The sequence below is a fragment of the Cupressus sempervirens genome, chromosome 9 (assembly GCF_028749045.1).
Source record: "Cupressus sempervirens isolate cs-2001-9-10 chromosome 9, ASM2874904v1, whole genome shotgun sequence".
NCBI classification, from domain to species: domain Eukaryota; kingdom Viridiplantae; phylum Streptophyta; class Pinopsida; order Cupressales; family Cupressaceae; genus Cupressus; species Cupressus sempervirens.
The window spans coordinates 51042570-51068779 of record NC_143126.1 but is presented as its reverse complement, the minus strand read 5'-3'; the positions used below and the strand labels follow the sequence as shown (position 1 = coordinate 51068779).

The following is a 26210-nucleotide window of genomic DNA, read 5'->3' as shown; positions in this document are numbered from 1 at the left end:
GATTTTTATACAAATTCTATAATAACTGTTTTCAGCACTAAGTTATAGAATGTTTCTCAATGGAACAATACCTGGTTAGCACTTGGTCTGCCTGGGTATACCCTGGTTCAGCCATGGTTTGAACCTAGGTTCAGCCTGGAGGAACCAAACCGCTTGGGTTCAACCCAAGTCGAACCTGTGTGAACCAGGACCGAGACCAAGGACCAGTTTTAAATTTGCCTAGTTCGGTGGGCCAGGGGTTCAACTAGGCAACTTAGATAAAAGCATATACAATTTGAAAGTATATATACTATATGCAAAAATATTTATAATAGTGTAATGTATAGAAATATCTAAAATTTTATATATAGAAATATAAAAACAAATATATAAATTAGGTATATGCATAATTATAGACAAAAATATTGCAAACAGTAAAAATTAAAAAATAATGTAAGCAGTAAATAAATACAAATATATATACACATGTAAACAGTATTACAAATATATAGAAATAATGTTAAAGGATATATATAATTTCTATATCGATATATAAAAGAAATACAAATATATATACACATGTAAACAGTATTACAAATATATAGAAATAATGTTAAAGGATATATATAATTTCTATATCGATATATAAAAGAAATATAATTAACTTTTATTGTTAACCGTAAATATATATATCTGTGTGTTAACAGTACTACATAAAATAATGTGTTTAAGTAATATAAATAATGTAAACAGTATAAATAAGTAATGTATAATGTAAACTGTAAGAATATATAAATGTAAAGATATATCAAACAATATATCTGCTTTATAACTATACAGTATCAAAAAGTTTAAAGAACAATATGAAAATACCTAGATCTGCTTCTTCAGCTGATATGAGAACTCGCAATGCAATTGCAACTCACGGTTTTTAGGGTTTCCATGTTTGAGAACCGTCATTGTGATTTGCGTAATGGAAAAAACAGTTTTTATTGAACATTACAACTATGTCTTAGGGTTTTTGCACACGTTTTAAGGTTTTCGCACCTGTTTTTTGGCTCGGGTTTTTTAGCTTAATTACTACCAATTTGTCATTTTATTAAATCAAAAAAAGTCTGGATTTTTTGGTCCTAAATCATTGACTAATCTATGTTGATTTTTGGGGGAGAAAATTGGCAGTGCTGGCGATTCTCAATTAATCGGGAATAGTCATGATTTTTTCATGATTTCTGCTTCTATGGTTTATCTTTTCTTCATGTTTGTCGGCGTTACTTCTCCTTCAAATCAAAATTCAATAGTATTACATAGGACTTATTTTATAATATGTAAATTGTCTTGAGATTTTCTCCTAGATCACTGAATTAGGGACATATACGAATTATTTACGTGTATGTTTTGGTAAACAACAGGCCACTTCCATTTATGGAGACCAATTATTCCCTGTTGAATGATATTTATGTTTTGCTTGCTCCAAAATTTCTCAATGTTGATTAGTGGGTTTATTCTTCGCCACCATCACCATTGGAGCTTTGTGAAGGTCATTAAAGATAAAGATGATTGTTTTAAATAGAAATATGTACTGTTGTATTGTCTGACTAATGAAATTATTTATGACAGAGCACAGGCCATTGACTTGGCCAAGACCCACTCGAGAGTACTTGTGAGTCACTGACCTAGTTAAAAGTCTGGCTGAAAATGCTCGAAGGTAACTAAGTTGGTTAAGAACTTAGCATAAATTGGTATTTGCCTGTGTGCCAGTAAATTGGTCAAGACACGGATTAGGTGGTCAGTTAAGATTTAGTTAAAGTTAATTGTGAGCCATTAATTTAGTTGAGACTCATTCCAAGTTGCTTATCATCCACCAAGTGTCTGAGGTTTATTGAAATGGGCTAGTGGTTGACTGATATTTGGTTAAGCCTTAGTCTACACCCAAGAAAACTTTCAGGATAAATTAATGCTAATAGCTTGCGGTAATGTTCTGTAAATCTTTAACTCAAAACATGGGTTAACACTTCATTTTAAGTAGTTGATGTTTTGGTTCAGACTGTAAAGATCAGTTGGTTCAAGTCCCTGGTGCCACTGCCAGTGAGATTACCAGAAATCATTATGCGATGTCCATCTTGATGGAGCCCTCCATTTATGAAATAATGTTGGAGATCGATGATGCCATTGATGTCATACCAAATAAATATGAGGAATATTAATAAATTAGTGAACAGAAATAAAAGGAATCATCTCAAATTGGAGCAGCTAAATGCAACATAGGAAATACAATAAGCAAAAACCTTCCATGTCCGCTAGAATGTGAAGATGTATATGAGAGAGACATATCTATTGTGTCAAGCCATGTTGAAGAGACTAGTGTTATTTCAAATAACCATGATAAGACTTTTCAAGCACCAAATCCAAAAACATCCACTAACTCAGAGAAATGTTCAGAAATTTGTTGTTGACCTTGTCCATGCTGCTCATTGTGAAAGAAATTCATACAAGTGTTGCCTGGATAATGGGTAGTTAGAGACGGCTGACACATCCGAGGGAGTTACACAATCGAAACGGTTCGCCTCGCAACCCCTCAGAAATTATATGTAAAAATTATTCGATTTCATGGAGACATGTTGGTATTGAATACTACTGTGTACAGTGACTAAGCAATGAATATAATGATTGTTCTCTATTTCCATTCTGTGTTAAGTACCTTTCCTTCTATATGCATTAGTTCTATTATCCATTAGGGAAAACATTTGGCATCGTTGTCGTTTCAAATCTGGAGAAAGCAACGCAACCGATGGCATACTACACAAAGTCAATGGGAATACCTCTGGAGGGGAACGTGAGAGTGAATGAAAACGGAATTCTCGAGTTGTTTGAGGGAGAGCACGAACTGATGGAGAACTTCCACATTTTATTCCGCTTGAGTATTGAAACCTTTGTATGGCAAGAATCCCTACAAGAAGAGATTTTGAAGGACACAGTGTGGGACTCCCTCAACTTAAGCCCCACCGCCAATCGACTGCTACATCAGTTTTCCAAACAATTTGCACAAGTCTTTCTGGCATAGCAACGTCAGTGTGAGGAGATTGAACAGGAACAGCAAAGGCAACAAACCCTTCGGAACTTTCGGGAACGCATCTAGCAAGAATGGAAAGAGCGTGATGGAAGCCACCAACGCCCCCACCCACGAGCCTGAGATTGTGGGAATGTGACTAAAGTGTGAGGGAAAAGAGCACTCGACTCTATAACAGTCATACAGACGACCATAATGATGTACGGACACTGTATAAATAAGTGATCTTTTATACATGTGTTGTTTCCAAATTCACAATTGAAAAGTATATATGCCAAACACACTAAATAAGGATAGAAATAGAAAGGAACAAATCAATGTCATACAAGCTAAACATCAAGCCTTAATTCTTGCACAACAAACCAAGCGACAACGAAGTTTAAAGAAACTCGCCGAAGGGAACCACGAAGGTGTCATGGAGGGTGACCACAAGGGTACCGCGGAAGTAGTGACCGAAGGAGAACGGTTCGGTTCGCCAGAACGTCGATGAGTGAGAAGTAGTGAGGAACTTTTGGTGGAGACTCAACAGAGACTAGATTTGATAAAAGAGACACGTGAACAATTGTTAAATCTATCCATCACACCTCGAGCAGAAGAAAACCGAGGCACAAAACACCCGACGGGAAGAGCAAGTGAAGGAGATCGAAGACACCGAGGCAGCGAGAAGTGTTGGAAGGACACTGCATGGTGGTCAAGGAAACCCTCCACGATGCAATCCTAGGAGTAACAATTCGGGAACACAAGTGGGTCAAGCATCACAACGAAACATGTCACAATAACAGAAACTACCCAAGTTTACTAGTGATGGGAAGGAAGATCCTATTAGACACTGTCGTACCTGTGAAACTATTTGGGTGGCAAATGTGGTGACCGATCACGATGAATTGGCTTAACCAATTTCCTACAACCCTAAGGGGTGTTGCCATCGACTAGTACTCAGACATGGACAAAACAAAAATAAGTTCATGCGCTGTCCTCAAGAAGGCATTCCATGTGAAATTCAAATTGCTTCGCGATGATAATGAGATCGTCACAGAAATCTATAGTGCAAAACAAGGGCGAAAGGAAACTATCCAAGCCTATAATAGAAGGTTGAAGGAGTTGCTCAGGAAAATGGAAACCCAACCCATGGATGAATAGAAGAAGAGATGGTTCCTCGATGGATAGAATGCATCTCTGAGAAGAAAAATGAGGATAGTACCGCCGACATCGTACGAAGATGCGTACAGCAGGGCTACGAATTTGAAAAGTGAAAACAAAACACTAAAGAAGAAGAAGAAAAGCAAGTCATCGTCTGGAAGTGATGAATCATTTGATGAGGATAGTAGCAGTGACGAGGAACCCAATAAAAAAGTACAGGCACTGTAAAAAGATATGGAAAGTATGATGCGGGAATTCAAAGCAATGAAAGGAGGTGTCAAGCGAAGTGAAGAGGGAGGAATATGGTGCATAGAGTGCAAAGGAAACGGCCACACAAAAGGAGCATGTCCTAAGAAGTCAATATGTGACATTTGCCAGGTGACGAGCCACTCTACCAAAGATTACCCATATAACTTACAAACAAGAGGGCCCCAGGCACTCTTCACCCAGGAGCAACCATCTACCTCCGGGGCAGCCACCACTAATCAACAAACAAATAATGCATCATCTGGCAAGTTCAGAAACAACTGGCACTGAGGAAGAGGACCTAATGAAAAAAAAAGGCAATACAATATGACTTGAAGGGCCGGTCGATGATTCAGTGTAGGGCGTGCAGCTAGTAGGGCCACTTCGCTCAAGATTGTGAGTAGAATGACACACCATAGAAATTGTCTCAATGATGTGGTCCTAGAGATCACGAGGAAGCCAATTGTCTGAAACCGCGGGTGAAGTTACTCAACATTGAAGAGGAAGACATACTGGTAATCACTCGTAATCAGGCAAAGAAAGCAATGTACCCTAATCCTCGCACAGAAAAGTAGAGAGTACAGGAAGCAAATGAGGAAATAGAGAAGGCAATGAAAGCCAAGGGGGATTCCTATGTGGCTACAAGTACATTGAGACAAACAGAGGCTGGGAACAACATGCTAGGACGGATATTACAAATGGAGGTTCCAATCAAAATACAAGACCTCCTCCACATGATACGTCAGTTGAAAACGGCATTATTGAATACTCACACCATTCCGACAAGTACACAGCAACCAAATGTTGTCGGAGGTTTAGCCATAGACCCTATGATATTGGCATTAAACAATGGATGGTACCCTGCGGTCGTTGAGATGGGTATCCTCGAGACAATTCTCACTGAGACTCTTGTTGATGGAGGATCGAGAATAAATGTGCTTTTGGAAGAAACATGGAAAAAACTTGGGAAGCCTACCCTATGGCCTCCCACCTTCAATGCAGACCAACATGGAATTAAGGAAATCGTAACATTGATGGCTTAGCCCGTCACCATCGGAACCCAACCTTTTCTGCTAGATTTTATTGTAATTCCACTGAAAAAGAAGGGCTATGATGCCATACATGGGAGGGGATGGTTAGTAGCAACAAGGGTGAACCATAATTGGAAGAAAAGCATGCTCTCATTGGAGAACTGTGGGAGGAAATTTGTTGTTGATCTTCGTACTCAGATGTTGAGCAAGGAGATGGCTTCGGAGTCAAACTCCAACGAAGAATCTAGTGGAAAGGACGAGGGAAGGAACAGCATGGTACCTAATGATGGTGGTGTGTTGGAACAACAAAGATGTTCAAATGACGAGTTGGATTCTTTGAATGGACTATTCCATTGGCAAATGGAAGATTACGAGATATTTCCAAGTTGCAATATGCTAGGAATAGATGGAACAAATGAAGAAGAAAAGGAGGTGTTTCCACCAGAATGGGGAATAAAAGGAAGGAGAAGCCAAGGTGAATGAAAGACCGGCACACAACATCGACACACGAAAACCAATAAAGTGCAAAGAGCCATCCGTACGGGTTATGAATCTTAGGGATGAAAAAAACCACACAATATACTGGTTGATGATGACTAGGATCTTGTGTTGAAGACAACAACATTTAAAATCTTCATTGAATACAAAGATGTGATATTGCTATCCTAATCGAAATATCACAATTTGACCTACTGCAGAAATCATCTCCTACTTATCAATATAAAGATGTGTTCGCCTAGAGTTAGAAGGACCTGAAGGGTGTCCAACCAGAATTGTGCATACACCTTATACCCCTAGTGTCGAGAGTTGTACTTGTGCGGAAGAGACCGTACATGATGAATAAGAATTACGCAACAATGGTGGATGAAGAGATACATAGTATATTGGAGGCAAGAATCATATTTCGAGTAGAAACAAGCGAATGGGTCTCGCTGATTGTTATATCATTGAAAAAAGAGGCAAATCAGATTAAGACCTATGTTGATTTCTACTGCTTGAATGCGGTCATTATAAAGCACCCTTTTCCTATACCATTCATCGACACAATATTGGAAGAGGTTGTTGGGAACGAAATATATTCATCTATGGACGAGTTCTCTACTTATAACCAGATATCAATCACTTACGAGGATAAGTTGAAGACCACTTTTGTGGTAGAAGATGGTGTGTATGCATATAACCAGATGCCTTTTGAGTTGTGTAATGCACCAACAACCTTCCAAATGATAATCCTTCATATCTTTGATAAAATGTTAGTAGGAAATTTCTGTGCATTCTTAGACGACTGGTCTAGCTTTAGTCAATAAGGCACACATTTAGCAGCACTAGGAGAATGCATGGAAAGGTGTTGTCGAGCCAAGTTAGCCCTAAACCCAAAGAAGTGTAGATTTATGGTACCTCAGGGTAAGTAGTTGGGCCACATTGTATGCAAGACTGGACTTAAAACTAATCCTGACAAGGTATGCGTGATAATAGAGATGGAAGCACCGACTAATGTTAACAGGGTAAAATTCTTTTTGGGACACACTAGGTATTATCGAAGGTTTATAAAGAGCTTTTCCCAAGTTTCATGCCCCCTCGACAGGCTAACAAGAAAAGGAGAACCCTATGTTTGGGGTTCGGAGCAAGAGACCTCCTTTCAAGAATTAAATACAAGGTTGCTAGAGGCACGGATCTTGGCATACCCAAATTGGGATAAAGAGTTTCACTTGCATGTGAACGCCTCTAACTTTGCAATTGGCGCAACAATTGCATAGACAAGTGATCATGGCCTGGATCATCCTATCTATTTTGCCAGCAGATTGTTGTCAAGGGTAGAAAGGAACTATAGCACAATGAAGCGAGAGGCTCTAGGAATGGTTTACGCTATACAAAAATTCAGACATTATCTATTAGCAACACCCTTCATATTCTATGTTGATCATCAGGCATTGATTTACTTAGTAAACAAACCCATTACTCAGGGGAGGGTGACCCGGTGGCTATTGCTACTTCAGGAATTTACATTCACAATTGTGGTACAACCTGGGAAGAGCCATGTCATAGCTAAACAACTCTCTTGAATCAAATTAGGGGAACCACTGGAAAGAGTCAATGATGACTTCCCAGATGCGCATCTATTCTGTATAACCGTCCTTCTAGAGTGGTACAAAAGCATTGACGACTACCTCTCCACTTCGTAGTTTCCAAGAGAGATGCTACCAAGAGAACAACGGAAGTTAGTACTGAGGAGCAGAACTTTCTCTCTAATAAATGGTCTATTGTACAAAATGGGGCCAGACCAAATATTGAGAAGATGTGTCATGGAGGAGGTACCGAGTGTCCTTCAAGAAGCCTACGAAGGCTCGGCAAGACGGCATGTGGGACCGAACACAATGGCAAGGAAGCTACTCCTCGTAGGACCATGGTGACCTACAATATATAATGATGTTAGGGAGTGGGTGGTAATTTGTGACACTTAACAATGTGCGGGTAAACCCCTACAATGGGATTTCATGCCACTAAATCCATCACATGCCCAGGAGTTGTTTCAATAGTGGAGCATAGATTTTGTGGGGCCCCTTAAACCAAGTAGGACTCGGAGGTAGCAATACATTGTGGTAGCAACAGAGTATTTAACGAAGTGGGTTGAGGCACGAGCATTACAAGACAACTCGACTGTCAGCACAGTGAAGTTTATCTATGAGCAGATCATCACGTGTTACGGCATCCTTATTCAATTGACCAGTGATAGAGGTCACTTCGTCAACCATGTGATTCACTTGCTAATGACGGAGTTTAATATTTTTCACTCTCTGTCGAATCCGTACTACTTGAGGGCCAAGGGTCAGGCGGAGGCAACAAATAAAATCCTTGTGTCAGTCATCTATAAGTCATGTGGGGTCAAGCAAGTTGACTGGGAAGAGAAATTGTCATTAACACTTTGGGCGTACCGTACAATGTATAAAGTGACAACCGACAAGCGTCATTCCAATTAACGTTGGAACAAGAAGCGGCAGTACTAGCAGAATTCATGGTTCCAAGCCTTCAAATAGCAATTGATAATAGGTTGGGTGACATGGAAAGTGTTGGGGAGCAGTTGTATAGACTAAACAAACTAGACGAACGAAGACTAATGGCGCAATGGGCTACTAAGGTGGCCTAGACTCATCATAAGGCTTAGCAAGATAAACACCTGAAGCAGACAAGGTTTACGCCCGACAATTGATACTAAAGTACAATGTATACAATGAGATTAGGCCTAGGAAGTTCAAGGTGAAATGGCTAGGACCTTACAAGGTACAGAAAGTCGGCCACAACGGAGCAATCAAGTTGTGGACCCTCTACAAACACAAGATCGCCGGCTCAGTCAATGGCTTGAAACTCAAAATCTATCACCAATGGCATGATGGGAGCCAAGCGACCTGACAAGGTCCAAAAGTCAAAAAAAAAATTAAAAAGAAGGTAAGCCACGGACACCAAGTGTCCCACGAGCACGAGGTGGCCACAAACACCGAGTGTCACATGGGCACGAAGTGTCCCGCGGACACCAAGTCTTATTTTAAAGACAAGCCGCGGGGGAGTGAAAAAAGTATAGCAAGGCAAGACGAAGGCAAGTAGGCATGTTGGGAAAATAGCAAGTTGAGGTGACTAGCAAGTGGAGGCAACGGCAAGTTGGGACAAAGGCAAGAGCCACAGACAAAGGGGCATGAGCAAACCACGTCACAGACAGCAAATGGCCATGGATGCGTAGCTGAACACCATCGAGAAAGAGGATCCACGAAAGGAAACAAAGGCATCCGAACGATAAGAACATGTACACGAGCTCCGTTGTAACCGTTTTGGTTCCATAAGGACAAAACAAGAAACCCTAGTTGGAGTATGTAGTCCGCAGGGAAAAGGCGACAGTGAAAGGATCAGCTGAAGGAGAATAGTTCTAACATTGACAAGAATGCAAGATTTTTTCCCTCGGGAGTCTGTGTTGCAGGGCCAAGAGCATCCAATAGCAAGAAGCAGAAGGTGTGACCTAAAGTGCAGCAATCTGCACAAAAGGTTGGCATTTCTCATCTCAACATACAGTTCAAAGGATTGAACAGCATTGAATGTCGAAGATGGTGGCAAGAGATACCGAAGGCAGACCTCATCAAGCAAATACTAGTCCTCGCATAGGTACATTGAGCAATCCAGTACCTATCTTTTCTATTCAGCTATTTGAGCAGGTGTTGCACATCATGATTGAATCTTATCACAGGTATCGCTGGCAAAGTTTCTTTGAGTATAGGAAACATCCCACTATGGTTTCATTCAAACCTCATGATTTTACAAGAGTATTTGGGATTCCAAGGCAAGGTAGACGTAAAGTGGTAACGAAAAATCATAAACTTCCACAGGACAGGAAAGAGCATTGGATTAAGTTAGTTGGTCGTGACCTCACACCTGATGAATTCAATTCGGTACTAAAAGGCACTAGAAGTCGTAGAATGCGACAGGACTTTATCAGGGAAGGGCCCTCACATTGTATCATGGACGTCATGAAAAGTTGGCTAACAGGGGCTAGCAGGGCCTCCGACATTGCATTACCTCAAATATCTTTCATGAATGGGATTATGAACGGGTTGGTCTATGACTGGGCATTGACCTTGGCAGAACGCGTGGAGGAGTTAATGACGTTGCAGCATTGGACCTTTTACATGCCACACCATGCGATTAGATTTTTTTGGAGGCAGCACTGCATCAGATTCCAGCAGATGTGTTAGAGGTTTTGCCGAAAGACAAGCTGGCTAAGGATGAGCCTCCCATATTCTACTGGCGACATTTGGACACCGGTGGCACGATGGTTCACCAGAAGAGGGTGATGCAGGAAATAGACGCCTATGGTGACACTAATAGCGGTCGAGAGGATACCACAAAAAGTGATGGGATTGTTTCAGAGGGAGACAGTACTTTGATTGAGGTCGAGAACAATGAGACAGATGCAAGGTCCCCACCTAGACACTCTTCACTCCTTCTCAGTTGCCTACTTTGGTGCATTTGATAGCCACCAGTCCCATGCCGCTTATTCCACCATTCAGCTAGAGGCATGCGTCGATTCTTATGACACCACCCACAGCCATGACCAAGACCATAGTAGTATCTTCCCAGATGAAGGTTGTCAAGGAGCCATTCCAACTAGCCACCCTTGAGGGAGCTCAAGTCATGGATGTCCTCATGGATTCAGTTGCCCTAGATCAAGTAGTTGCAGTTCCAGCCGAAGGGCTCGTGGAGATGCACTAGGCGCCAGAGCCAGATGAGAGAATTACTAGAGGCTCAAGTTCCCATTGGCAGAACCCATGGGTATGACCCAACCAGCACAACCAGAGGTTGAGGGTGTTGAAGTGATGGATCAAGCCAATGTGTTCTTAAGACAACAGTTCCGACTCACCCCTACACATGTTGGTCCCTCCATCTAGTCCCCAAGACGAGGAGAGATCTTGACAGGAGTATCTGCCATTCTTGTACCACAGGACTTGAGGGTGCCACACTCTGAGGACGCGCCCAAAGATGAGAGGTTCGCACTGAAGGTGGACGTTGCTACCACAGAAGGGATAGAGATGGATATGGAGCAGGATGCCAATACTAACGATGAGCTAGACAATGGGGCAAATGTGGAGAGAAACATGGCATACATTAGGACCCTGGACAATTGGTTGGAGAGAGGTTGAATCATTGGATAACATACTTTCACTCGCAGAAGAGAGTTGCAGTTGATCTGAGCCTATATCCAGAGGGGTTGTCCCGAGCATTTTTACTCTTGCTTTGAGGCAAGAGGATAGCCAGCCATGAAAACGCCAGAGATGATGGCTGATTGGGCTATAGAACCCGAGTTAGGACCATGCAACACAACCATATAGAAGCTTGCACATGAGATAGTAGGGGCATATAAAGACGCCTATTATGCTCAGCAGGGTGCAAAGGCGGATAGAGAGACAAAAAGGGTTGCAGCTGCGAGGTCCAAGGTAGTAGAGGTAAAGGGTCGAGAGGAGCTAGCAGCTGAATTTGCTAGTCAGCAGGCAACATGGGCAACAGAGAAAGCAGCGCTCTTGCAAGACAAAGAAAAGGTTGAAAAGGGATTGCAAGCGGTTCAGGCATAGGCTATGGAGGCATCACTTCTACTGAAGGAGGTTGCGGAGGTCAACACACGAACACAAGACTTGCGCATTCGGACGGACTAGGTCTATGAGTTGCGTTGGTTATTGACACTCGAAGGATGCAACCTCCCCCCTAGTCTCTGTTTTGATGTATTTAAGTTCATTGTCTCCTATTTTGTAAAATTGTAAGCCGTTAAGAGATGATTTTTCTTTTGGGGATGATAATGTTGTCGAGATAATGGGTAGTTACAGATGGTTGGCACATCCAAGGGAGTTGCACAGTCGCAACAGTTCGCCTCACGACTCCTCAAGCACTATATGTAAACATTATTCCCTTTCATGGAGACATGTTGGTATTGAGTACTACTGTGTATGGTGACTAAGCAATGAATATAATATGATTGTTCTCTATTTCCATTCTGCATTAAGTACCTTTCCTTCTGTATGCAGTATAAAGAAGATCTTGACCAGTCATTCAATACAAGTATAGAAAGACAAGAAGTTGTTGAAGACAAACTTATTAACGTGTCTATCAAAACATGACAGGACAACTCTAGCTTTGCTAAGACCATAACTTTCAGGAATGTATACATGAAAAATATCTCAAATCCTATCATCATTGATGAGAACTACTGAGACTCAACTGTCGTGTCCATACAAGTGTCTATCTGATAAATACAACATGCCAAATTGTTATACTCCATTGGAGGAATTCACATATACATTTGGAGGTCTCTAGCTCTTTAGGCTTCTAATTTATGGACATTGAGGCCTTGTGTTGAGTGCTTACCGCACGAAGTTTGTTGGAACAGAAGAGTTTTCTAGTCTTGCTCTAACTCCACATGAATCACCAATTGATCATTCTTTCCTTTCTCAAAGTCACTAAACAAGGTTTTAGAAACATACAGAACAGAAGAATCTCAGAACCATGGCATTTGCCTCACTCGCCTCCTAAAGCAAATCATTGACCTTATGTATGAAGATGCTTTCAATAGATTTGTTGCAAAGATTAATTCCTTGAAAGCACATAAGGAACTCTCTCTCTAAGCATATGTGGGAGTATGCACACTCTAGATAGGCATGGTGATATATGAAACAACGATGATTCAATCCAAAATAAATATTACAAACTCCTGCTTACGATATGATATTGTAACCAGCGTTTCTTGATTCCAAAATTAGAGAGTCAAATCTGCACTTGTAAATTTGGATACTTTTGCTTTGCAAAATGAAAGCCAATCAGAACAACGTTTATAAGGAGTACTATTGATCATAATCCAATTTCAGGCTAAAGGAATGAGAAGGCATTCCAGTGCAAGTTCAAGTGTTTGGTTGTATTGAAAAACAAATTGCAAACATTTAGGGACTCTGTCGTCATACCAGAAGAAGTTGGGGGTTTTGCATTTTCACAATGTATTGCTCCATCAAGTTGGGTGCTTATCAAATAAAAATATTAAGGACTAGGCAAGGTGAAAGATGAATCAATGCACAACGACCATCACCTTGGTGGGAAGCTTGGGAGGAATAGCCCATCCATGCAAGCAACTATGAGGCCCAAGCAAGTGATAGGACATGTGAGGAGTTTCAGCGGAGTCTGAGAAATTCGATAGTTTTAGCATGATATAGCAAGGCAGATTTGAAACGGCTCTATTTCATATACACGATATCCAGAATAGACAATGGAAGGAATTTAAACCCAATGATTAACAAAGAGGTCCAACCGTCCAAGTCTCTACGGATTCCACCATGTCAAAGAAATACTTTGCTTCAGAAAATTTATTTTCTCGAACTATAGACTTGGCCGGAGTTTCATGACAATACAAATTTGTATATCGGGAGTTTAAGAGTTAAGACAATTAAAACTATTATTGCCAAAGATGCAGAAACAACCGATTATTATTGCAACAAGGCATTTAAAATTTTAAAAGTAATTTGTTAAAGATTCAAAATGGTGCGATAAAGGAAGATGCTTTTTATTATTTTTAAAAGAAATGACTTTTTGAGAAGTCATGTTCCTTTACAAGGGCAAGTTAAAAGTGAAGTAACAGGATGATGCATTTCACAAAAGCATTTGACAAAAGAGTATTTTACATTCACTTGTAAGGAGGAAAGGAGCAAAAATATGACTTTGTAATATAATATTATAATGATAAATAAAAAATCTTTTGTTTGTATTTGAGGCATGGAGATTTAAACTGCAGTTGATTCCTCCTTTATAATCATCTTTAAATTTTGTAAACAACTTTAAACGTCAGATAAGTGGACTGGGTCATTTATGGCATTTTAAACTCGATCATTATACATATAGTGAAATTTTAAATTGTTTTCGTGTCTATATCCAATTTGTCTCCTTATCTTAGGAGTTAAAGTACAATCTAGACTAGTTTAAAATTGTGTATATATACTTGATCTGTCGCGTCTTGATTATTAAATTGTTTATAGTTTCAAGTGCATAGAACTTTATAAAGTTGTACATGATAATCTTTATTGTAGTTGACTCTGTTGCCTGGATGAGTAGAGGCACTGGTCTTTTTATTATTGAAGTCAGAAAATCTATATCTTCCTTGTTACAAGCATCAAGTTCATTCTTGACACATATTATACAAAACATTCAATCAATTCAAACATTCAGCATTCAGCATTCAACTTGTAATTGATCAAGTTCAAGGACTTTGCCAATTGAAGAACTCGCAAAGTTGATATTCACTACAAAAAATCCTTAAACCAAGCAGTCTCCGTTTAAGGTGAAAGTTTACCCACCTCGGTGTAGCAAAGCCTGAAGTGTAGGGGAATTGAAGTCATTTGCATTCGTTGGCCAAAACTGATTGTGAAATCCTAATGGAGAATTGGCAAGCTCTTGGATTTCTAATCTGTGGTTTTGTGAACCAACACATCTCTCTAGAGGCAATTTGCTAATGATCTTCCTTTTTTCAGATTTGATTTCTACCCTCCTGTAACTGTATTCAAAGTTCTAATGATACTAATCTCGGCAAGATCAATACATATCATATGCAGTCATTCAGACCTTTTGATTAACCAGTTTTGGCAGGTATATTTTATTAGCTGAGCCAGCTAATCCTGCCATTATTTCAAAGAGAAAATATATTTTTTCAGTTGTGGCATTTGTAATCAAATCTAGAACTCCACCATATTGATTGAAAATTCAGTTGATGTCAATAAATTTATACAAAGAAACAGACTTAAAATCTCTCAGAAAATGATTTGTGAATTTAAACATTCAGAAATCCACATTATATGCAAACTGAAAGCTACTCAACTCTCAAAATATATCTATAAATTTAAAATCCTTTATTCTATTTAAAAGTTCCGTTGCAGTGTTTTCTAACATTAGGAAACACCTTTAATCAAGACTATAAACACCTTCTATAGCATAAATAGCTTTTTCCATACTATAGCTGAATTAAAACATGTTTAAAAAGCCTCCACTATAACAGAGCAGACACAAAGTCTTCTTCCCAAAACAGAGCTGGGTCTATAACAGTCCCTTGGCCAGGTCATGTTGTTATACACCCAATAAAATCTACATAATAAAGGCAGCAGTATCCATATATATTATTGACAGTCGCATTTACATGCTTCTAAACTTACCAATATATCACATGCTTGGCTATCACAACCAATATTTCAACAAGAAAAAAGAAAATATTTATAGTTTCTTACTATACTGAGTGACCCTTACTCCTAGCTAGTTTTTTGAACTTTTTAATTTGTAATCAGTAGGTCAGCAAGATTTCATGTAGCACTCACACACTGCCTTCCAACAGCTAACATAGCTGACCTCCAATCTTTATCACCTAATAAAGAAATTCTTTCTGGTTTTACGAACAAATTAAGATCTGCGCTGCTCGGTTGTCTGCAACATTCTTCACTTCCAGGGATGCTCCTTCTTACACTGTATCGGATACTAACTGCATCATGAACTGCTTGCACAGTGATTTCTTCATCTGTGGAAACACTTAAGCCACTACCAGGAATGAACCATACACATTGTTTCCAGTGATTGCACCATTGTGAACCACCTATTTAAGGATTCTAAGATTAGTTCATCTGTCTAAAAAACAAATATCCAAATTCATTTAACAAAACCTAGAAAGTTACAAAGAGGTCCAGCATGACATGTAGCTATATAGATCAATATATGATTATCATTGTAATTATTTATTTTCTACCATATTTTTTATATTTACCGACTTCTTTGGTCAAACAAACATAACTAAAGCATCAAATTTTAGTATCAAAAGAAATCAAGAACCCAGGGGATAGCAATTGGACAACACTAAAAAACGCTGTATTTAAGATGCATTAAACATGGAGACAAATTACAAATACAAAATAAAAAACAGAAAAAATACTCATCTGAATACAAAAATATGAGTTTGGCAGAATGTTGTTACTTTATGAAATGAACAATAGTCTTTCTTCTCAAATTTAATCTATTTATGTATAACAATGTTGCAAAGGGAAAACTATAAGTAACAATTAATCACTCTCTCTGCATATAGGTCTTTCCCCTCACTTTAAACAATTCATTCATTTCTTTATCGTTATTTTTTATATGTGAACCCCATATCGTCATTTTCCATCCTTATGTTTGGATGTTGAACTTGAAGATGCTATACAAATTGATGAGGAGACAAAAAAGAACATTTAATTTTTTCGTAGATTGTAACTTTTTAAAGTCTACAACTTTCTTGTTGCAGCAACCTTAACATTCATTTTCCACAATGCCTCCAAAGGATCCGGCTAGGAAATATACCAAGGATTTTCCAAATAGAAAAAATAATTTTAAATAAATGTATTATTTTGAAAAGAAATCAATTATGGTGGCATAAATAGATTGAAATACCATGTTGTTGGCATACCTGGGCATGATATTACTATGTACAAAAAACAAACTGTCGAGGAAAAATATTTTTATTACGCCCTCGTAGAAACACATGAACAAGAAAAGTTAACTAAGAAGAGGCAAATGGATGAGTTAATTGCTATTGGCTCCTATGCTCTCGCATCCGCATCAGCAAGTTGTGTTGGAAAGGGTTCTACTAGGCCTCCCTTTCATCCTAGTGCTAGTGCTAGTGCTTCTGCTCTTGATGGTGGCAGTATTATCTTTCTTCCTAGAGTGTAGAAGTCGAGATTGGATAGTTATTTTGTGACACACACTACTCCTAGTGCACAACCCTCGCTTGAGAGCATGGGTTGGAACAAGGATATTCATGATGCTGCCAGAAAACAAATTTGCAAATTTTGGTACTTTTGCAACATTCCATTTATTGCAGCAAGGTAATTCTTTTTTATTTGCTTGCTTTAAGTTTAAAATTAATTTTTAAAAATTTATGGTTTAAATTTGATGCTTTTAAGTTGAAGCCTACTTTATCTAATCATAATGATCTATCATCTAATCATAATCTATTTGTGACAAGTGTCCTTATTGGCAAGGCATGATAGATGTCATAACTATTTGCAATGTGGGGTTTAAATCCCCTATTGATGCTAAGTTGAGTGGCCCCCTCTTATTAGAAATGATTGAGGATATGAAACTTGAGCTAGAGGACCACCACTAGTCATGGAGTTAAAAGGGTTGCACAATCATAACAGATGGTTGGATTAATTGGTCCTCAGCATAATGAGGAAATATACAGGGCAAAAAGAGTTGGCTCATTCTAGTATCACGAGGTTTGCCTCAAATTCCTCAAGCCAAAATCCTTGTTGGCATCAAAAGGAGATTTGAGGCGCATGTTTGTTGAGGACTGCACTTCCTTGTCCTATGCTACAACCACTACAAGCATATATGTGGCAAATTGCATTTATGATGAGGTGGGTTTTCAGACCCCTTCTGAAGAAAGTTTGAAGGTAAATTTGTTACAATTTAACATTTAGTATTTACTTGTTTAATAATTTCGTTTTATATTTAATTCATATGCATTATTTTATTTGGATTGCAACTTTATGATTTTACTTCTTTTTTTGAATTTAATTTGTGACTTTTTTTATACATTATATGCAAGTCACTGAGCCCCTCATAGGTTTTTCTATGAATTGTTGATGGGAAGAAGCCCTCTTTGGGCTACATATATGAGGGCATCGATAGGGCCAAGGACGCCATTACATCTAGGTATGCAAGAGTAGAGGATAAGTATGGCCCTATTCTTAAGTTTATGGTTTATAAATTATGCATTTAAATTTTTTATTTTGTATTTTAGCCTTAAAGTTGTACTTGTAAATGACACTATTTTTTTTTTTTTTCCAATAGATGGTGGCAAATATGTGGGCCCTCAACCCCAAATCTTCAAAAAATTGTCATCCATATTTTGAGTCAACCAAGCAGCTCTTATGGATGTCAGCATAATTGGTCTATGTTCAAGCACATCCACTCAAAGAGGCGTAATAGATTGTGTGTGGAAAGATTGAATGATCTTCTCTTTGTTCATTATGAGCCTAGTCTTAGGACCAGAGAGAATTTGGGCACTAACTCCTCTTCGATCCCTCTAGAGGAGATTGATCCAAAGTCTGAGGAGTTCTCTTAGGCTACCGATCAGTCTTCACTAAGGAAGGCCATCAGCGGGTTGATTAGATAGACATAGAGGTCGAGAGAGTAGCTATGGTAGAGGAGGGTAGTGCATGTTTCGGCAAACGCACATGCACTATTGATGTTAATCATAACACCTCACAACCGAAGACTATGGCTTCTCAATCCTCCAAGACGTACCTTAAACATCTTTGTAGAAGGCAGACAAGCTACTCTGAGGCTGAGTCGAGGCCAAGGATGAGGATGAGACTTGAGCTAGAGCCTGAGCGGATAGACTTTATTTTTGTTTACAACGTACTTTACAGTTACACATACATGTTTCATGGAACATTTGATGTCATTAGTTTCATGGATTTTACATACATTTGATAACATTTATAAGTCTACATATTTATTTCATATTATTCTATGTTTTCCATTTTCTTTAGCTACAATTTATATTTTACATATGTGATGGATTTATCATTTAAGTTCATTGTTTATGTATGTGATAACTATTTAGCTTCTATTTGAGGATGTTATAGAGTCCTTAAGTTTCATTCAATAAAGGTTAGAAGCCAAGTTTTAAATCATCAAAATCTCTAAATTTCAAGGGTTTTTTTTCATTCTGTGGAGTTCTTGTCAAGTCATAGCCAAGTCATGAGTCGAGTTGGCCTTGCCGAGTCTAAGTTTGGGAACTATGATATAGAGAGAGACACACACATACCCAAACACATCCAAAGCCTCCCCACAAATAATTTTACGCATTCACGTATCGGGTTCTTGTACCCAAATCCAAACTGGAAACATAGGTATAATATATAAGCACATTGACAATGAAACCAATTATATTTTATCAATTTGTTTGACAATTCTCATGTAAAACTCAATTCAATTCTAATGTCTATGATGAATGTTTTATCAATATAAAGATACGGCTATTTGCAATTTTTCTGTATTTTTGGAAAAAGCACCTATTTTTAATAGTCATTTTCTAAAAGATGGCCAAAAAAGTACCCCTATACCATATACGTGTCTATTTGTTCCTTGCTATCCATGACCTTGACACTTGGGGGAGCATAGGTAAATTCTTTATAGTGTTCAGGTGTCAAATAAAACCTCTAAGCTAGTGGAAATGCTAAAGGTCCATTTTCTCATTTGGAATTCTGACTGTCCAAAAGTTTCAGAAAAAGAAGCAAGTTGATGCAAAGAGGCGAGTTATTCTTTATAGTGTTCAGGTATCAAATAAAACCTCTAAGCCAGCGGACATGCTAAAGGCCCATTTTCTCATTTGGAAGTCTGACTGGCCAAAAGTTTCAGGAAAAAGGAGCAAGTTGAGGAAAAGGGGCCAAACTGGCGAAAATGAGCACCATAACTGATAAGATGGGAATAAAATTATCACCTGATGAGATATGAGTATCAAATCGAGTGTCCAACCAACTTTTTAACCCTCAATTTTGGCATATTCTTTATACTGCAAACTAAAAAGAAAAACTAGCCAGTCTTTTGTCAAGTCTTGATGAATACTCACCAAAAGCTGTCTTGAAAAAAGTCCCCCCAAAAAAAGCTCAGCAATTAAACCTTACCAAAAACTCACAGAAAAAAAATGGCAAATTCCCATCAAATCACCTAGTATTTAATCTATTTTTATACTGTCTAGGGCAAGAAGTAAGGTAATTTTAAAGAGGATTGAAGGGACTTATTACATAGCCTGAAATGAGAACTTTCTTTCGAGGGATGGGGATGAAAGAAAATCATAGTTGGTTCAGTGCCCAGGGAACTGGGTAAGTGACCAGTGAATCTTAAGAGAAGAGTATGTGAAGGAAAGAAGACAGTTTTGCACACTAAACCAGCATTGTTAGATGCCTTCAAATACTGTTCAACGAAAGACCTAAGCCACCTAGAAATCAATTTAAGGGAAGATTAGCATTGAGATTACCCTTTCTATTTGGAGTAGCAATACTTGTAACACAATCCTATGCAACAACTTGGCAGATCGCTATCTCGTCACCCTTGTAGCCCTCATCTAGAATGATCTATATGGAGTGACAATACTTGTAACAGAATGCTATGTGGCAACTTGGCAGTTTGCAAGCTCATCATCCTTGAAGCCATTATCTAGAATGATGATGACTTGCCCATTGCTCCCAGAAAATTGACTGTTTCTCTCAGTGGTAATCATTTCAGATAGATTTTAAGAATTAAAACAATCCTCTTTCTGAAGTAGGTTTACAGCAGCTTGTTACTTGTAAAAACATATTTACATTTTTACCCTTATGCTCCTTTGTCATAGATTAGAAGTTGACTTATGTTTCAAATAGAAGCTGTCAAATCTAAAATTTCTTCTAAATCGGTTACAGTCATTACATTAGACAAACCCAGTTGCTTACCTAGCAATCTTTGCAGAAGATTTATGGTCTCAACTTTCAAGACATTCTATGTGTCACAGAATTTTATGTGACAAGAACAGGTGAGAACTGGCATTTATGACAGTCACTGCAGAATTATATCTGACTTACTCCATCCTCATTCCATACACAATACTAAGATGGGCTTGTTTGTGCGTCCATTCAAATCAGTGATGTCTCTTATTCCTTTGAGAATGGTTCAACTCATAATAAAGAGAACCAAACATAGCAGAAAGATCACTTATCATATTAGAGACATTATAAATAAAATATTCTTGATCTTCGTGAACACTAAAGCTGTATATGTGGTTACTCCATTTATGTCTGCATACATTAAATTCATTGGAAATATGCACCTATATAGAAACAGAAAAATAATATGTTCTGTATTTATAAAGCCTAAAGTGAACAACGTATTACTGGTTACTGAGAGGAGAAAGGCCTCCGCAAGTCTCATACAGAGAGATACTCATATCCCACAAGACAAAAACACAACCCATCACCCACCACAGAAAAAAGAGAGTAGTTCTACCATATCTGAGCCAGCTACTTGGCCTTTGTTTGTTCTACCACATCAGCAACCTTTGTAAATGAGATGTCTCATAATCGGCTCTTGCGAAGTTTATGTCATTGTCAGGAGAGCAAATGTCCCTCTCCCATTCTGCATAACATTTCTAAAATTTCTGACACCCAAACCAGCATATCAAAGCTGGATCAAGTTTCCATGGGAAATCCAAGTGAAAGCTGAGAATGAAAAGACATGGAATACTTGCATTGTTTTCTGGCATCATCCACTGCACAGTGTCCATGCTAATCAAATAACTACTAATGACTAGAATTGCTTGCTTCTGTTGAAACCCTCCTCCGCAACAATCTTTTGGGTAATTTTTGGAAATCGAGGAAGGTGATAAAGTCTATAGAGTTTCCCAAGTTTCTAGAGAATTTGAATTTCTCTGTTGGCAAGGCAAACCGCAACTTGCTTGGAAAAGTTTTCAACATATTGGCAGTACTGTAATGAATTGGGTGCATTTTCATGTTATATTTGAAGGACTGTTTGTCAGCACTACTGTATAGTCAGAGCAGAGTTCCCTTTAATATGAACATACTAATATAACCTCTACTAATTTCCTTTTCTGTTTCGGTCCCATCTTCAAGGGCTATTGCTTCCCCGATATTGTTGCTTTAGACGCGCAGGTACTGCATGTAAGATTCCACAAATTGCCTGTGGAAGAACTGAAAAACATAGTTTTTTAAGGCTTGGGGGTATGTAGTTATGGAGTTGTTTCCGAGCATTGTGTGAAAAAGAATGCAGATTGTGGTCTTTTACAAATTATTTATAATAATTGTAAGCCATCCAGACATATGTCCAATTTGTGTATTGAATGAAACAAAAAAATACTATAGACTTTCATGAAATTTGGTCAAAAGAAACTTCGCAGCACAAATAAATCTCATGCAACAGATGAATGGAGTCAAAACAAACTATAGTATTGAATTATAAAAACTAAATAATATTACGAACTTACCAAAAAACTGTTTTAGTCCTCCTAAATTATTGTATGAAGACTTGATCCATTTGGGTGCTGTAGAATAGAAGATGGTTCCCTCTTTATCAAGTTGAATCACCCACCTTTAAAATATAAATTGCAAAGAGATCTATATAATTGAACATAAGAAGGCTACAACAAAATGAACTGAAAATTGAAAAACAAATCAAAGCAGAGATATACCATGAAATGATTGCTTGGAGTTTGCCGTCAGAAGTTATTTTGACTATAGTTTCTACATTCTTATGGTCATCTGGTCTTCTCCAAAAGTCAAAGTCAAAAACTATGAAGGGCTTTGATAGCTGACAAGGAAATCAAGCACGTCAAAAATGGGGAAAATTTACAAAGAAATATAAGTTGATCTGTAAAAGAGTCTCAAAAAAAAGCCACTTAATCTTACCATCTGTAAATGTGCAGAAATGGGATCACAATGCATTGCATGTTGTGAAGGTTTTAAAGATAAAGACACCTTGGATCCAAAAGGAGAAAGGAATAAACCATCTGAAGCAAGAATCTCATTTCCATGCAGGTCCTGCATCTTGGACAAGAATGTACTCTGGACAAGCTGCAAAAATACAAAACAAAGCCTTGAAATCAAATAATTGACAACATAAACTATTTTGAGGAGTGAGCCACCATTTGGAGAAAAATAAACAACATAACCAAGTTTTTGGTGTTCCACCATAAGAAAAATAAGCTTTTGAAGAAGTGGACCACCAATTGGAGAAAGTATAATCAAAATAAAACAATTTAAATTATGCAGAAAACATTTTGAGCAAAGGTGCGTGGGACGGTGAAGAGGTAGCCACCCACTTCATCCATTTCTTTAGAAATAAGAAAACAACAACTATAGGGGAGGCAACAACAGCAAGAATAGATAGAGGGGTGTTAATGTGAATTGTAGCTATGGTCGGATTCTTTCAGGCCAACGTAGATAGCATAAAGGTTCTGATAATATAATTAATAATTTATTGTGATATAATAATTGTATTGATAATATTTTTGTGATATAATAATTATATTAATAATATAATTATTGTGATATTATCTAGGTGGCCAACCCTTTACATTCTTGATAACAGCTAGTTTTATCAGGAATGGACTAAGATGGAAGCAAGTATCAATTTTCTGCTTTGAAGGAGGGGGATTTTGGAAGAACTGAATAAGAATTGGCTCCTTCAATATCTTCGGATTTTTTATGCCTATATTGAACCAGGGGTAGATTTTGATGACTTAAATCTTTTGGATTTCTCACTGCCAAATTTGTTCAAATCAAGCAAAGTGAAATTAGCCTACGTCTTTCCACCAGGCTCCAAGGCAAAAGATTTAGAGGAAGCAGCCAATATTATCATGGTATCTTGGAAGGTTGGGGAGGATTCTTAACCTTCTGTCTATGTCGGATTCTAGGTTATATGGGGTCCTCTGTCCTAGTTTTTGTTTAGGGTTTCGCTGGTTTTTAGTATTATATCTAAGCTGGTCTCGTTTTTTTCTTCCATCCTTCGTGGGTTTGTTTTTCCCTTGACCCCCGTTTGGTTGGCAAGTTTTGGTCTGTTCTGTCTCCGGTTTTTCCCTTCTTCCCGTTAGTATTCGCTGGTTTCTGTATTTTCTGAATTTTCTTCTGATCTTGGCCCATATACAGTAGGGCGTATGTACATATTCAGAAAATCAATATAAGAAACTATTTTAGAAATGGTGTGTTATGGACATTATTTGCATTGTTCGATTATCTTTTTGATTAAATACAATTGTTTGATCTCACCTAATTAAGAAAACAGTTGTGGATTTTATTAAAGAATTAGACATAGATTAGGGAGAATTTAAATCAAATGTTGCAGGAGGTGAGATTCTGGAGCTAGAAAGAACATTATTCATTCTAATGTCTTCAAGATAATTGAAATCTGCTAAGTTAGTTTGCTTAGATTCAGATAATTTCAGTTCTGTAATAACTCTACAGTTGATATATAGAATGGGGAATTCTTATCACTTATTAAGGATTATCAGAGCAAGGATCAATCGATAACTCATTTAGACTTGGAGGGGATATATTTAGTAACACTGTCATTTATCAAATGTACTAAATTCAATTGGCTTTCTTAATCTTACTTATATTTATGATTTATAAAACTGCAATATTGAAGTATTGAGAAAATTGCAAGAATCTCTATCTTAAAGATGATATTAAATAATTGATTACTATTAATGGAATCAGTTAAAAAGGGGCAAGATTCTTCAATAATAGAATATTTAACAGCCATTGAGGACTAATGTCTAATGTGAACATGAAGTTGTCTTAAATGCAGAAAAACAGGAAGGAACCTCACATCAAAAGCTAAACCTGTGATTGTTGGGGAGAGACGTTACACTTAAAGCTATTCTTCGGCAACCTTTAGCATTATGTCATACCAGCTTAATCTTCCCTAAATCATTGAATCAAGATGTATAGGAAGGTATGCCTTCGTAAGTCCCCATATAGGATGTGGGCAAATGTATAAAAGTTCGAATAAAATTAGTGATTTTACATAACGAAACTAAGTATAAAATGTAAAGAAGGGGTGACCTTCATAAAGATCTGAAACTGGGGTATGCCCCTTTAAGAATGTACTTGTATAGGACCTTGGTCTTGGGCTAGACTGAAGGTTTTCTTCTCCATTCTTTCCTACCAATGCCCACTTGAACAGAGATACTTGTAATTTCATTTTGTTTTACTAATATAATTTAGAAGGCTTCGGTCGTTTACCAATCAAAAAATATATATATAATTATTGTGATATAATAATTATTTTATGAAATAGATGATGGATCCCAATTTCTACTATTGATAACAATTATTGATAATATATTTTTACATTATTTTTGTGAAAATATAATTATATTGTGTTGTCTCATTTTTTGTCGCCTTATTTTTCAAGCTTTCTCCCTTAGGAGCCTTGTTACCAAATACATGATCCAAATATTGACTAAGTCCATAGTTGGGTTTTGGTAGGGGTCGCTTCTCATTGGGAGTTCCTCCTTCCCTTTGGTTGGGTTTATGGGAACATCAGTGCACCTGTGGCTCCATCCGCTTGCTTTATGCAAAATATCCCTAAGTCGTGTCTAATCACGGGTTCTCTGGTTTTAATAAAGTTTTCCCCTTAGGAATCCAGGCTTCCCCCCGATGAGAAAAAATTTGTCTAAGTCCACATCGCTTTTGAAAGAAAACAGAGTTCGGAGTTACCCCTACTCTACTTCTTCCCCACCCAGAGATGAAGTGCTCTCAAGGAGATCCCACATAAAGGAAGATTTCGCCCCACACCTAAGTGTAAGTCCGAAGCTTAGAGAATATCAAGCAAAGTACCCACAGAAAATGTTGTTCGAGGAGCACACCTTTGCACAGATTCCTGAAATGAAGAAAAAAAAGCTAAGTATGATGCAAGCATTTTGGAAAGTAGTGAAAGTTCTTCTCCAGCGCTGGAAGCGAAATGCTCACTAGTAGAAGCTAAATCTTCGGAGCTTAACAAAGGCTTCATGCCTTAGCCAAATTTAATGTTGGAAAAGTATAATTTTAGTTTCCCCAACTTAACGGTGACAGAATCTCATAAGATCAGATTTTATGAAGGAAAAGGTTGTACGGGAAGGAGCGGCTAACATCATTTTCTACCTGTTAAACCTTGCAATAATGCAAAATCCGATCACTAAGCCTAAAAGTGTGCCAGGATTGAATGAAAACCAGATTGCGAAGATCTATAGTCAACGATTGGAAAGGAAAGATCTATAAAGGATTTCCTCTAGCATAATTCATCCTCTGGTTCTAACGGTTGTTTTCAAATTCCACAGCTAGTTAATTGTTCAAGCACTATGAAACCACCATTGCTGCAAGGTTTATTAGTTGTGCTACCTAAATGGTATTGATTGTACTCTGAAAGACTTGAGCGATACCTCATTGAAATTCTATGATCTAGATGACTTGCATTAAAGATTGAAAACAAACCCAATACATCCAATTACTCAGAGCTTGAAGGAGAGCGGCCTAGTAGAGGCGGCAAGATTTCCAATGGCAGTACAAGCACCAGAGCTCATTTTAGAGTGCATATCACATTACGATCCTGACACCAAGAAAATAAAGATGCCTAGAGATCAAGTGCTCCTGTCTCTCGACCAGAATACATTACAGAACAATTTT

General features: G+C 38.0%; 1 protein-coding gene across 2 annotated transcripts in view; it reads right to left on the bottom strand.

Annotated features, from left to right (window-relative positions):
* Positions 1–26210, bottom strand: part of PRMT7 (protein arginine methyltransferase 7) — a 248103-nt gene that overhangs the window by 119540 nt on the left and 102353 nt on the right. For both annotated transcript variants that reach the window (XM_089798974.1, XM_089798975.1), the window contains exons 4-7: positions 22452–22616; positions 22235–22353; positions 22031–22134; positions 15339–15610 (exon numbers count right to left, since the gene is read on the bottom strand). In XM_089798974.1, coding sequence (XP_089655100.1) covers positions 15339–15610; positions 22031–22134; positions 22235–22353; positions 22452–22616 — 660 coding nt within the window. The remainder of the gene's footprint in view (positions 1–15338; positions 15611–22030; positions 22135–22234; positions 22354–22451; positions 22617–26210) is intronic.